Below are 15,239 nucleotides of genomic sequence, written 5' to 3'. Positions count from 1 at the left end.
ACATTTTCGTCACTAAGTAGAAAGAATGAGAACTAAAGAGAAGGTGAAGAAAATGAGGAAGAATGAATAAGGAAAGTTAAATGCTCTCAGATTTCCCTGGGGAATCTTTTGTAAAAAACCAACTAGTGGTTTTAATCTTTGGAGTCAAAACTAGCATCATGCAGAGGGCACATGATAAGAGATCAAGAAGTTCATAATGATACCTTTGCTGCTTCCTGGTCCTCATGTGCAGCTGAGGCTGGAACAGGGGCCTTAGCAGAGATGTGACCCCAGGGAGCCACCCTGAGTGATGGAAAGGGACTAGGCACAATCTGATTCAGAGAGAACACTGGAGCCAGTCAATGTGTCAGGGAGCAAGCCCCACATACATTTTAGGTGAATGTGACTGGGAAGTGTGCTCAAGGTGAGCAGAGGCAGGTTAAATCTTTCTCTTTCCAGGTGACCCAATGCCTTTCAATTTCTACTTTGGGAAGGGGTGGGTGGTGTCAGAGATGAGTCTCCCTAAGTTCTGGAATGGCAGGTTTAATAGTAACTGAGGTCCAGACACCTCTCTAGCACCAGTGCTGTCTTCTGCATCTATGGAGCCAAGGCATTCAAAGGCTCTGTCTTCCAGGACACCAAGGGGACCACCTTTTCTCAATGCAATTATTTTTGTGATGTTTACAGTATCAGCCCCCATCTACCAACAAGAAAATGAAGTCTCAGAGGAGAAGGAAAGGTGGGCCAAAGAAACACCCAGGAGGGGAACAGAAGGAGGGGACGGAAGCAAGTCAGCAGATGAAAGGGAAGATGAAAGAGCAGAGGAGAGAGACTGGAGCTAGAAACTGAACACAGGCAAGAAAGGAACACGGAGGAAAGAAAGACTAAGACAGAGGTGAGGAGGATGAGAGAGAAGCAGACAGAGAGAGAGAAAAGTGGGAGATGCTATAAAGGAAACGAAGAAAAGTAGGCCAGCTGGAGCTAGAGAACACATGGGACAGAAGGAGGAGGAGTAACCTGTTGTAGGAAGTGGCTGATAAACGTGGAGAAATGGAAAAGTAACATATAATGCCTGAGAAAATCCAAACAAAGACAGTGGCAAGAACAAAAACATGAACAAAAATTATGAAAGAGGGAAATAAAGCAATATTCCCTTCCCCACAGAAAAACAAGAATTAAAATAAAAATTAAGGTTTTTATATGCATTTTAATTTTTTGTGTGAATTTTACAAGAATTTCCATGTCAATAAATGTCCAGAGTTAAATATTAGCCCCAAATTTTCAGCAAGACTGAATTGTGTCATAAACGTTCCCAGATTTCCTTCCCTGCAGTGTGACTGGAGGCTGCATTTCTTAGTCAAGCTCAGGCCAAAGGGCACCCAGTATTTGCCTAAAGGCCCGTGAGGCCTGAGAGCTTACCTATGAAAGGAGGTCACTGAACTTTTTGTGTGTGCACTTTGGAATCAGATATAAAAGATGTATTAATGTGCTAGGGCCGCCAGAATAAAGTACCACACCACAGACTAGGTGGCTTACACAACAGAAATTCGTTTTCACACATTCCCGGAGGCTGGAAGTCCAAAGTCGGAGTATTGGCAGGATCAGTTCCTTCTGGGAGCTGTGAGCGAAGGATCTGTTTCAGGTCTCTTTCCTCCACTTGGAATTGGCCTTCTTTTCCCTGTGTTTTCACATCATCTTCCCTTTGTACAAATCTCTGTGCCCAGATTTCCTCTTCTTATAAGGACACTAGTTATATTGATTAAAATATTATCATCATGATCTTAGTTTCACTTAAATTATCTGTGTAAAGACCCCATCTCCAAATACAGTAACATTCTGAGGTACTAGGGGTTAGGACTTCAACTTGTGAATTTGGGGCAGGGGCGGGGGAGGACACAAGTCAGCCCCAAACCAAAGACTCCTGATGTCTGACTACTGCCCTGTGACTCCATCACCTATAAACTTCTCTCTCTCACGCATGCACCCCCTCCCCCCTCACACCTCCCCCTAGATGTTTAGACCTGAAATCCTATGAGTTTATGTTCCATGAAATACCAGGGCCATGTTATGTTAGGGCTGCAAAAGGACTCAAATCATTTGCTTCAATCCCTTCATTTTAAAGATAAGGATACTGAGATCCAGAAATGGCTGAAAGATGGCTGAAATGGCTGAAAATGGCTTGGTTTCTAAGCCACATCCTCTTTCTGGCCAGCAGAGAACGGCACAAAATCAACATGGACTAAGAAAGAATTCCCAAAGGAAAAGATGGGAGGGAATGAGAACAAAAGCACTCGATTTTCGTGAGGGTAAAGAAATGCCAGGTAGAATCACAGAATTTGAGTCTTAGAGATTTTCCTCCTTCAGTTTCCTTGATTTAAGCAGTAGGGTTAGTATCTGCATAGATAATAAAGCAAAAAGTCTCACGATCATTCAAATTGTGAATTATAAGAGCTAAGGGAGGGTGTTAGAGAGAAGTGCTCAGCCAAGCAAATGACGACACAGGGTAAGAAGATGATAAGCCAAGAAGTGAAGCATTTCATCCAAATATCCCACTTTGAAGATGTCAAGGTATAAAGGAACATCCTTTCTACCTGTCCTTCATGCCCCAGCCATGCTTTCTAATTCAGGATCATCCTTTGTCCATGGTTCACTGAAAACCCAGGATATATGATATATAGATATGCCCAAGTCTCAAGCCAGGAGGAAAAATTTGATCACAAGCTTGTCAGAGTATCATATGGGAGCCAAGACTCTGCTGTTGTGGTTACAAAGTGGGTCCTGGCTTATCAGAACAGATAAAAGCCAGGCTGGAGCCTGAGACTGTCTGGCCAGCCACCTTCTTCAGGAGATTCCCAGTTTTCCTGCTAGTACATCATGGTTTGGAACCAGCCTCAGGTATAAGCCTCAAGCATAAGCCAACACCTACTGTTTCTACCACTTGAGAGTAACCTGCAAACTAAGATGGCTTTTCAAGGGGCCACAGTATGGCATAAGAGTGACAGTCAGTGTCCTGTGGGATTTCTTAGAGGATTATCCCTTCCCTTTTTCATTGATGATGGATCAATGCCATTATAACACAGGGATAAATGACAATTATACACAATAATGAACTTCATTCAAGAAAAAAAGGCAAAGACTTTAAAAGGAAAAGAAAGCAATAGAACTTTCCAGTTAAAGAATGCTTCACCATCAGACTATTAGTTAAAACCCTGCTTCCCTGGTGGCTCAGATGGTAAAACTTCTGCCTGCACTGCGGGAGACCGGGTTCGATCCCTGGGTCAGCAAGATCCCCTGGACAAGGAAATGGCAACCCACTCCAGTACTCTTGCCTGGAAAATTCCACGGATGGAGGAGTCTGGTGGGCTACAGTCCATGAGGCTGCAAAGAGTCGGACACAACTGAGCGATTTCACTTTCTTTCTTTCTTTTTGCAATGGGTTATATTAACTCTAAAGCAGTCATCTTGAATGCCTACATGTGATTTCTAAACAACATAAATTAAGCAAACAGAAAGAATCTATTGCTGTCTTTCATCTCCTCCCTTCTACGATTAATACAAGCACTAGTGATACATGGCATACAATGATGAATGAAAGGATGGATGGACAAATGAGTGAGATAGGGAGGGGAAGAGTGGTAGGGAAACAGACCATAAAAGTTAAGTAGCACTGTGTATGTGTTAGATGCTCAGTCATGTCTGACTCTTAGCAAACCCGTGAACTGTAGCCCACCAGGCTCCTCTGTCCATGGGTTTCTCCAGGCAAGAATACTGGAGTGGGTAGCCATTCCCTTCTGCAAGGGATCTTCCCAACCCAGGGATGAAACCTAGGGTTCTTGCATTGCAGGTGGATTCTTTACTGTCTGAGCCACCAGGGAAGTACTGCTGAGATGAAATAATTCCTCTTGTCCTCGCCTAAGACAGTGATGCAAGTGCAGAGTAAAAGCGGGAAGGCAGAGGAGTTGTGCTTGCACAAGTTTTGCACGTTTGGAATTTCCTATACTCAAGCCAAAATTGAAATCATTCAAGGACTTATTGCTAAAGGTGGACACCAGCTGAGTACTTTATAGTGAATGTTATGTTCCCTATTTATCCCCTCAATGCTTTCTTGAAGTAGGCAGAGTATTCATAATAATTTAAAAGCCCTCTGTTTCAACTGTTTCTGTTAGGGAAAATTGGTGATTGTGCGTAAAACTAACAGGAATATGTAAGGACTCATGATCCTTAAACTGTTGAAAAATATTTTTATTGAGTACCCATGATATGTAAACCTCTGTACAAGGCATGAAGGAGAATGATAAAGATAGGAGAGGCAGTGAAACATAGTGGTTAAGAGTACAGAATCTAGAATCAGACTGCCCGGTTTCAGACCCTGGCTATCTCACTTAATAGCTGTATGTCCTTGGGAAAATAACGTAATTTACCTGTACCTCAGATTCCTCATCTGCCAAATGGGAGTAATAATTGGATCTACCTCATAAGAGTTGTGAAGATTTATTGAGATTGTGTGTGTGTATGTGTGTACAAATATAAATTATAGTGTTTAAAATGATACCTGGCACATAGTAAGCACTATTAAAGTTTTAGTTGATATTATTTTTCTTAATTCTTAAAATTAGAGCCATCTGAAAAAGAAATAGGTCTCATTAAGTGGAAGTGATCCCCTATCACCAAAACCTTCAAGCTTAAGCTTACCAACACTTTCCAGTGATGTGGTAGTGTTTTTCAAGCACATGATAAGAGAAAGAGAATTCAGTGACCTAAGACCCCTTTCAACCCAGAGAACCCTAGTTCTATGAATAATTCCAACTTCAATGGAAGCTCAACTGTCCTGTATCAGGAACTGTTAACTTTTATTTTGAGGTTATAGAAAAGAACTTTCAGAAAACCACCATTTTTCTCAACCAGTTAAAATCAAATGTAATATGTGTTTTCATTTCACAGTGCCTGAGGAAAATTTAATTGTAGCATGAACTCCAGCCCTTACTAGTTTAAAGTAAAATTGCCAAAATAAATAAAAATGTGGGATATTTCCGGGCTCACACAGCTTCCGGGACATTTTGGTTTCTAGGGCTGCCGATTCAGTGCCTCTCACAAGCATTTGATCTTCTTTCAAACATCTCTTGAAAACAAACAAAACCTCATACAGCTTCTCATGTGCGTGCTGTTAGGATGTAAGGGTGGAAAAGGAGGCAGAGAAAGAAGCTCCGGGAGAGCCCCTCCTCCCTCTCCCCTCCAACTCCTGACCCTCTCCCTCCCACCACTCACCGACAGGAAACAATGTTTTCCTAACTAATAAGGCTTGCCATCTCTCAAGTCCACTCAAACACCACAGAGGAAGATGAATTCTGTCCTCTTTGCTTGCCTTTATGAAGGGAATAGGGCTTTGAGCAATGTTTGTTAGACAACAGAGCTGACTTTTAATCCAGGAGAAAACTGATAGTCTACAGTTAAAGTGGAAGCCTTCTGCTGACAGTGAAAAGATAAATCATTTACAGTGATCTGTGGTGACCTAAATGGGGCGGAAATCTGAAAGAGAGGGGATATATGCATACATATAGCTGATTCACTTGGCTGTACAGTAGAAGCTAAGACAACATTATAAAGCAACTATACTTCAATAGAAAATAATTATAAAAAATAAAAATAAAGATAAATTGTTTTAAAAGAAGCAGAGTGCGTTTAAGAGTTTTTAAATATTCACTATAGAATTCTCCAGTGATTAAAAGCCCAGCTCCTGAATCCTTTGAAAATCAGTGACAATATGTATTGGCCTAGGCAAGATAAGTCCATTTTTAAGGAAGGAGCAGGCAAGGTTAGGAAAAATTTTTCAGTGGCCATTAAATTTCCAGATCCGCAAAGTCAAAATCAGTTTTTTCATCCTCAGAGCTCTAACTGAAATCTGAGTACTGTTCCCTGATACTTATCTATTTGAGACTCCTTCTTTAATGGGACTGCTTTAACACCCTTAAGGGGTGCTTCCTGGTGGCTCAGATGGTAAAGAATCTGCCTACAATACGGGAGACCTAGGTTTGATCCCTGGGTCAGGAAGATCCCCTGGAGGAGGGCATGACATCCCACTCCAGTATTCTTGCCTGGAGAATTCCATGGACAGAGGAGCTGGTGGGCTACAGTCCATGAGGTCACAAAGAGTCAGACACAATTGAGCGACTAACACTTTAAAACCCTAGGGCTACCTTGTTTTTATCTTGCAACCAAAAGAGATGGTTTAGAAATATAGACTTACATTTAAACTCAAGTAGAGAGAAATGGAAATTGAGAACAGCAAGGAAATTATGAGAGATGTGGGACAATGGGCATATGAGCTCATGTCTGGTACTAATAGAGAGCAGCAAAGAAACTTCTCACCACACTAGGAACTCAGTCATAGCTCAGTGGGCTACTGCTCCATCAGTAATAAGAGCTAGAAAACATTTCCAAAGATTCCTATCTATTTTATTCACTGATGAGATTATAGTTTTAACATCCATTTGGTCAGAAAACTAAGTCTTTTGAAAAAGTGGAGGTTTGATAGAAATAAGAATGCTGAAGGTCCATCCAACTTTAATTCCAAATATGCTTGGTGGTAACTTAAAATCTGTAGTTAACTACAGCAAATAGTTTTGGGAGAAAGAAGACTATTTCCTCTTCTTTACTGTGTGTGTGTGTGTGTGTGTGTGTGTGTGCACAACACACACAGTGGGATTCACATGCCAGAATTTCTTACAAAATTCTCTGTAAAATATATAAACATTCACATGGAGCTTTCTGTCTGGCCAGCTCCAAGAGGTCATGTAATCAAAGACCAGCCAGCTCTGCCATCCATGAAAATATGATGTGGTATTTTCACAGCTGTAGATGACAATTATGGCAAGACAAAAATTCTAAATGATTAGGAGTAAGACCATGGCAGGTTGAGGGTTGGATAAGGAATCCTATTGTAAACTTGAGAATATGTGACATTTATGTCACAGTCTGAGGTGGCAAACTTGAATCATTCATGAGGCATTGGAAGACTAGAAAAAAATGAAAAATATAAAAGGAATCAATAAATACATAGCATTATTTTGTCAGTATTGATTGACCAAGGCCACTATTGGATGCTCTGGTTTGTCTCTGTCAATAATGATACTTGTTTCCTTCTTCAAAGAACACTAAGATGGAAGTAAAAGTACTTTGGGCACAATTCTGATTTTTTTTTAAACTGTTTACACACGTGAATTGTTCTTGCGCCATTTTCTGTCTTGGAAAAGTGCTGGCTGGCACCATGCATGTTTACTTTTATATGCTGAAGACTCGAGTCAACCTCAAACAGATGCAAATCACTTTAACTTGTCGTAGTGTTATTTTATTCATCCTAAAAGTTCAGAAGAGCCTTCCAAACTTGCAAAATTTCTCTCAATTCAGAGAAGGAAAATTCAGAACACAGTATTTGAATGTTCTGCCCAGATTTGTCACACACACAAAGCATGAGTGAAAGAGGGTAACACCCTTTCCTACTAATCTCTGAACTCATCACTATTGCATTGAAATGATACCAAAAGGTAACAATCTTGAGTCCCACATCTCCCCAGAATGTTAGAACATAAATTACTGCATACATGAGTTTAAGGACTCCAACGTATGTTTTATGTCAGATGAAACAATGCTATTTTGGAGGCTAAAGAGAAAAAAATAATCAAATCCAGTTTTTAGGTAAAAATGTGCTGAATCTTTAGCACATATCAGTGAAATTGCTAGAATCTGGTGTTTCACTTTTATAAACACCACAACGGTTGAACCTTTCAGCAATTCCAAAATCAGCTCCCTCTGGGAAAGATAGTGTGCTTAAAGTGTTTTTTGTTTTTAATTTAAAAATGTAACACAAACAGCTAACAAAACAGGCTGCCCATAAAATCAACAGCCTAAGCAGCCCTGAGTATTTTACAACATCCTTCAAGACTATTAAAGGCAACATAAATAACTCTTGCCAGCAAAGGAAAATACCCTTTAGCTTTTTTTTCCTTTTCCTTTTTCTTTTTTCCCTTTTCCTTTTTCTTTTTTCAGGCTTTTAAACCATTTTGGTGGTGATTTGTTACATCACAGACAAAAATACTTCAAACAGAGTCAGGTGGTATCCTTTGAAAAGTAAGAAATTGCCAAGATGGGATAATCTGTTAATAATTATAGGATAAGCACATTCCCTAAAATGGGGGATTCCTAGGGATGTACCTGTCACTAGAAACAAGATCTATGCATCTGCTAGTGCAGCAGTCAAGGGTGCCCTGGGCACCCAATAAGTAACTATTATCCCCTAATCAGAGAAAGGGCAGTACTCAAGCATGGAGTGTGCTTTCCCAACAGGAACTATTTCTAAAAAGGCAATAATAATAGCTGTTATTTGTTAGGCACATGCCTTGAGGTAAAGGCTATTACAAATCACCTCTTTAATCTTCACCATTAGCCTGAAGGGTAAATATTATAATTACGCCCCCTCCCCCATTGTACAATCAGAAAACCTGGACTGAGGGGACTAAATGTCTTGCCAAGGTCTTGCCCTAACAAGTGGTCAGACCAGAATCCAAACTCAAGATGGACTCCAGCATGTTAACTATGCACTGTGCTCTCTCTTTGGCATTTCTTCACTGATATTTACTGTACTGCAACCTGCCAGCTGTAAGTTCCAAGACAGGACAGGGGCTCTGTGCACAGCAAGAAGTAGGAAGCCATATAAGGCTTGCAGTTAACCTGAACTCTATTCTACCACTCCTGCAGGAAATGCAAATCAATTTAACAAGCATTTCCTGGTTCACCACTTTGCTCACACATCCAAGGAGGAGACAGAGGTGAAAGGACCATGCTACCTGCCCTCAAGGAGATTACTTTATAGTGGGAAAGCAAACACATAGATAATGTATTCCACAACACGTCAGTGCTCTAACAAAAGCAGACCCAGAGTGGATTCTGACAGCACAGAAGCCAGAACAGAAAGCTGTTGCCATCAAGTTCACAAACGAGAGCTAAACCAAGTGCCCTTGAAACAGCTGGCTCTCTTGCACACAACTACGGTAGGTAAACGTGTAAGGGTGATCACATGTAATCATAATAACATTATGAGGTGGGTGCTCTTACTCCACCCTTTCATTTTACAAAACAGGAAACTGAGAAGGAGAGGACAACGTAGCGATTGTCAAAGGTCACACAATTCTGTGTTGGAAGCTGGGATCCAAGCGAGGTATATAAATCCAGGTTCTCTGAGAAATATATATGAGACTGGGTTAAAGGAGCAAGGGTTTGATGAGGGGGAATACCTGTGTGAAGAGCAATAGGAGAGGATCAGGGAAGCCTGAGCAAGCCAGCAGAATGCAAGTGCAAGTCTGACCCCAGTGTAGCCAAGGAGGAGAGATGACTGGGGAGATGCATCCTAGATGGCTGTACTGTCTAAAGAAAAGTCAGCAAAGCCACTGAGGAGTCCTTGAGCCAAAGATGGCCAGTAAAAAGTCTTGGGTTTCCCAGAAATTGAGTCTGCCCTGGTGTCCCCACTACACTCTTGAGCTATGGGAGGGGGCCGTGGGGTCCATCTTCCATGCATGATCAGAGGAGACGATCATGTTGGAAAAAATGTCCCCTCCACTCTAATCACATAAAAGATAGGGTGAGGTCATTTCCAGAAAAACATAAATAGAAAGGGGGGTGGGCAGACCAACACTGTGCCCAGACTGTTACACCTATCTCTTTGCTGAAGAGGCAGTTACTCCACCAGGAACACACATCTCTTGAAAAGTGCACCTTGTCCTTCGGTTTTAAAAGTCACATCCCAGAGCACTGAGTTGATCTCATGACACTCACTCTACTTGGCTCCAAGAGATGAAAGACTGACCTCACTGTCCTGGAATTTGAACTTGTAATCCCCCGAAATAATGAGATATCAAAGTTGATAATGAGACATCTAAATCATCATCCAATATTTCACATGTCTCCAGGCTAAGCCAGCAAAATAGCCAGGGCACATCCATTTCAACAGGTTGACATCTGGGCCATCTCTTCAATCATCCATTGCCTTTTTTTTTTTCTTTCTATTTTGCCCTTTTTAGGAGAAAGTCAATGATGAGTTAGAACTTTAGGCTGTACAATAGGCTATTAACATTCCATGATGGGCAGTATTTTCCCAGCATTTTTTTATAGGGTGCCAGGCTTTTCTTAGAGTTTATGTCATACAATACTTAACTTGTTTGCAGTGGGTGGTGATGGAAACATAGTCTATTGAAAACATCACTGCTTCCTCCCTAAAATTTAAAGAGGCTATTATCATCCTTTTAGATTCTGCCTCTCAGGCAATGTCTCACAAAGATAGGCGGGGAGAAATAAGGGCTTATCATAGTCACAGGGTTAGCTTTTGCTAAATGAATATTGTGCTACTAGACCTCCATTAATAGCATACAAATGGGACTCAGCTTACACTGGGATAAGGGAGGGTACCCATTTCCCTAGTTTAGAGTCTTGCCTTACCCTCTAAACCAGCATCTACCACCATCTGGGATCATGGGCAACTCATGACATTATCAATTACTGTTACTGGAAAGAGACTTGGGTTTTGCAACACCAGATATTGGTCTACCTCTTTGAGAGGCACCGTGGTCGAGTATCTATCTGGTGAGCTCCAGGATCAGAAGTGACTGATACAAATCCCAAACATGGTCACATCTTCACTGTAAGAAATCAGGCATGTTTGTTATTCATATTTCATGAAGGTAAAATGGGTAAGACACCAGTACCCATCTCTGAGAAAACTATGAGAATTATATAAGAAAATGTCTACAACTAGCACTTATAAGACAGTGACCAGCACATACACATGTTCAACTGGTAGAACTGTTATTCTTTTATGAAAATAATAGGTGGTTTTACTATTAGTTCTAGGTCTATCAATTTGTTCCTATGTGACCTCAAGCCAGTCACTGAATCTTCAGGAGCCTCAGATTGTGAACGATACCAATGCAAACAACATCATCTCCTGAGGTTGTTGGGAGGATTCACTGAGATTACTGTGTAAACTGTAAAATGTGTGCAAATTTTAATCAAGATAACTATTATTGCCATTGTCGTTAGCTCTCAGGGAACTTAAAAAGTTTGTGGACAGTTTTCCACTGGAAAACTAAGAGCTAGGATCACCAAGAGATAATGGGGGAATGTGAATGATCCCTTCATGGCATTTTCCAGCTTCCTATATATCTGTGTACGGCATACACTGTGTAATAATGTATATCACAAATTAACCCCTATCAAACCTATTCCCTCATGAGTCAGTTACCTCTTCCTTCAGAGGGTATGTTTCCTCAGCCAACCCCAGTGAGCCTGAGGACAAACTTTTTTTTTTTGTAAATAATCTTACCTTCTCTGGTGACAATAGGAAACAGTATTTACTCACTACTGTTTTCCTTTCAAAAATCTGTCTAGTTGCATACTAGAAACAGTTTTAGCTGGTTTGTTTGTCTTGGACAGGCTGTTGAAGTGAAAAGTTTTTGCTTGGCTGAATGTGGGACAGTTTCATAACCCCTTCAAGAAGTGTACTGAAGGAGGGTGCCAGCTCCGACGGCTGCTTCTAGCAGGCCTCCACTTGCCACCCATTGTCAAGGGTGGCCCACGTCATTAAATTAAAACAATGAGCAAAGCAACAGATGCAACTGAGACTAAATCCCCGAGTGCTTTTGTTCTGTCACTGTCATTGTCTGCAACAAAGAAGTCACATGTGAGAGCCTGGGAAGAGAGCCAAATGCAAACCAGACGACATCCCAGCTGGTTCTGAATGGCCTCCATCATACGCCTGTGTGCATGGGAACCATGCTACTTGGAGCAGTATCAGCTTTATCAAGTGAGTTTCTGCCCAGGACTTTGCTGTGATGCCGAGACAGACCCAGAAGAAAGAGTCCAGAAGATCCCTCCACTCAGACTTTACATCTTACACTTCTGCTTTGAGAGAAAAGAAAGAGTCTTTGAATTGGGGAAAGAGATAAGATCTATATGGTTGGCCAAACTAACTGCAATCCTTTTTGCTACAGCGATCATGAATGTGAAGAGAGAGGTATCAGTTCAGTTCAGTCACTCAGTCGTGTCCGACTCTTTGCGACCCCATGAATCGCAGCACACCAGGCCTCCCTGTCCATCACCAACTCCCGGAGTTTACCCAAACCCATGCCCATCGAGTTGGTGATGCCATCCAACCATCTCATCCTCTGTCATCCCCTTCTCCTCCTGCCCCCAGTCCTTCCCAGCATTAGGGTCTTTTCCAATGAGTCAACTCTTCACATGAGGTGGCCAAAGTATTGGAGTTTCAGCTTCAATATCAGTCCTTCCAATGAACACCCAGGACTGATCTCCTTTAGGATGGACTAGTTGGATCTCCTTGCAGTCCAAGGGACTCTCAAGAGTCTTCTCCAACACCACAGTTCAAAAGCATCAATTCTGCGGTGCTCAGCTTTCTTTATTGTCCAGCTCTCACATCCATACATGACCACTGGAAAAACCATAGCCTTGACTAGACAGACCTTTGTTGGCAAAGTAATGTCTCTGCTTTTTAATATGCTGTCTAGGTTGGTCATAACTTTCCTTCCAAAGAGTAAGCGTCTTTTAATTTCATGGCTGCAATCACCATCAGCAGTGATTTTGGAGCCCCCCAAAATAAAGTCTGACACTGTTTCCACTGTTTCCCCATCTATTTCCCATGAAGTGATGGGACCAGATGCCATGATCTTCGTTTTCTGAACGTTGAGCTTTAAGCCAACTTTTTCACTCTCCTCTTTCACTTTCATCAAGAGGCTCTTTAGTTCCTCTTCACTTTCTGTCATAAGGGTGGTGTCATCTGCATATCTGAGGTTATTGATATTTCTCCCGGCAATCTTGATTACAGCTTGTGCTTCTCCCAGCCCAGTGTTTCTCATGATGTACTCTGCATATAAGTTAAATAGGCAGGGTGACAGTATACAGCCTTGATGTACTCCTTTTCCTATTTGGAACCAGTCTGTTGTTCCATGTCCAGTTCTAACTGTTGCTTCCTGACCTGCATACAGGTTTCTCAAAAGGCAGGCCAGGTGGTCTGGTATTCCCATCTCTTTCAGAATTTTCCACAGTTTATTTTGATCCACACAGTCAAAGGCTTTGGCATAGTCTATAAAGCGGAAATAGATGTTTTTCTGGAACTCTATTGCTTTTTCGATGATCCAGCAGATGTTGGCAATTTGATCTCTGGTTCCTCTGCCTTTTCTAAAACCAGCTTGAACATCTGGAAGTTCACGGATCATGTATTGCTGAAGCCTGGTTTGGAGAATTTTGAGCATTACTTTACTAGCATGTGAGATGAGTGCAATTGTGCAGCAGTTTGAGCATTCTTTGGCATTGCCTTTCTTTGGGATTGGAATGAAAACTGACCTTTTCCAGTCCTGTGGCCACTCCTGAGATTTCCAAATTTGCTGGCATATTGAGTGTAGCACTTTCACAGCACCATCTTTCAGGATGTGAAATAGCTCCACTGAAATTCCATCACCTCCACTAGTTTTGTTTGTAGTGATGCTTCCTAAGGACCACTTGACTTCACATTCCAGGATGTCTGGCTCTAGGTGAGTGATCACACCATCATGATTATCTGGGTCATGAAGATCTTCTTTGTACAGTTCTTCTGTGTATTCTTGCCACCTCTTCTTAATATCTTCTGCTTCTGTTAGATCCCTACCATTTTTGTCCTTTATCAAGCCCATTTTTGCATGAAATGTCCCCTTGGTATCTCTAATTTTCTTGAAGAGATCTCTCATCTTTCCCATTCTGTTGTTTTCCTCTATTTCTTTGCACTGATCGCTGAGGAAGGCTTTTTTATCTCTCCTGGCTATTCTTTGGAACTCTGCATTCAGATGGGAATATCTTTCCTTTTCTCCTTTGCTTTTCACTTCTCTTCTTTTCACAGCTATTTGTAAGCCCTCCTCAGACAGCCATTTTGCTTTTTTGCATTTCTTTTCCATAGGGATGGTCTTGATCCCTGTCTCCTGTACAATGTCAGGAACCTCCGTCCATAGTTCATCAGGCACCTTGCCTATCAGATCTAGTCCCTTAAATCTATTTCTCACTTCCACTGTATAATCATAAGGGATTTGATCGTCTAGTGGTTTTCCCTACTTTCTTCAATTTAAGTCTGAATTTGGCAATAAGGAGTTCATGATCTGAGCCACAGTCAGCTCCCAGTCTTGTTTTTGCTGACTGTATAGAGTTTCTCTGTCTTTGGCTTCAAAGAATATAATCAATCTGATTTTGCTGTTGACCATCTGGTGATGTCCATGTGTAGAGTCTTCTCTTGTGTTGTTGGAAGAGGGTGTTTGCTATGACCAGTGAGTTCTCTTGGCAGAACTCCATTAGCCTTTGCCCTGCTTCATTCTGTACTCCAAGGCCAAATTTGCCTGTTAACGCCAGGTGTTTCTTGACTTCCTACTTTTGCATTCCAGTCCCCTATAATGAGAAGGACATCTTTTTTGGGTGTTAGTTCTAAAAGGTCTTGTAGGTCTTCATAGAACCATTCAACTTCAGCTTCTTCAGTGTTACTGGTCAGGGCATAGATTTGGATTACCGTGATATTGAATGGTTTGCCTTGGAAACGAACAGAGATCATTCTGTCATTTTTGAGATTGCATCCAAGTACTGCATTTCGGACTCTTTTGTTGACCATGATGGCTACTCCATTTCTTCTAAGGGATTCCTGACCACAGTAGTAGATATAATGGTCATCTGAGTTAAATTCACCCATTCCAGTCCATCTTAGTTCACTGATTCCTAGAATGTCGACGATCACTCTTGCCATCTCCTGTTTGACCACTTCCAATTTGCCTTGATTCATGGACCTAACATTCCAGGTTCCTATGCAATATTGCTCTTTACAGCACTGGACTTTACTTCCATCACCAGTCACATCCACAACTGGATATTGTTTTTGCTTTGGCTCCATCCCTTCATTCTTGAGGTATAGAAGATACCTGAACTTTTTCTTCTGAAAACCTGTGATTAATTTGGGTTGAGAAGAAGACTGGAGATTAAATACCTCATGTGCTTTCTCTTTACTTGTAACCATTTCATTCTGGAGTATTTCCTTAGAATGGGCTTTATTCAGATTCTTTAAAATCCTTTTTCTATGCTGTCATGCCTTGTAAACAGAAAAAAAGAGGTTAAAACCCAAATTAGGGTATTTTTAGTCCTGTTAATTAATTTGGTTACTAGTTTCATAGAGCAATAGTGTCCTTAATAATAGT

At 41.3% G+C, this 15,239-nt stretch overlaps 1 protein-coding gene across 7 annotated transcripts in view; it reads left to right on the top strand.

The window, feature by feature from the left end:
* Window positions 1-15,239, top strand: part of IGF1 (insulin like growth factor 1) — a 79,213-nt gene that overhangs the window by 57,833 nt on the left and 6,141 nt on the right. For 2 of the 7 annotated variants that reach the window (XM_081595570.1, XM_081595569.1), the window contains exon 4: window positions 667-1,166. The exons of 4 other annotated variants lie outside the window; for them this stretch is intronic. In XM_081595570.1, coding sequence (XP_081451696.1) covers window positions 667-828 — 162 coding nt within the window. In that variant the 3' untranslated portion in view covers window positions 829-1,166. Of the gene's footprint in view, window positions 1-666; window positions 1,176-15,239 lie in introns of those variants that run through there. One more of the 7 variants, XM_081595568.1, reaches the window with a different exon arrangement.

Source organism: Giraffa tippelskirchi, chromosome 4 (genome assembly GCF_054371585.1).
Source record: "Giraffa tippelskirchi isolate mGirTip1 chromosome 4, T2T-mGirTip1v1.2.pri, whole genome shotgun sequence".
NCBI lineage: Eukaryota > Metazoa > Chordata > Mammalia > Artiodactyla > Giraffidae > Giraffa > Giraffa tippelskirchi.
Note: the sequence above shows the minus strand (reverse complement) of the source record. Positions and strands in the feature narration are given on the sequence as shown.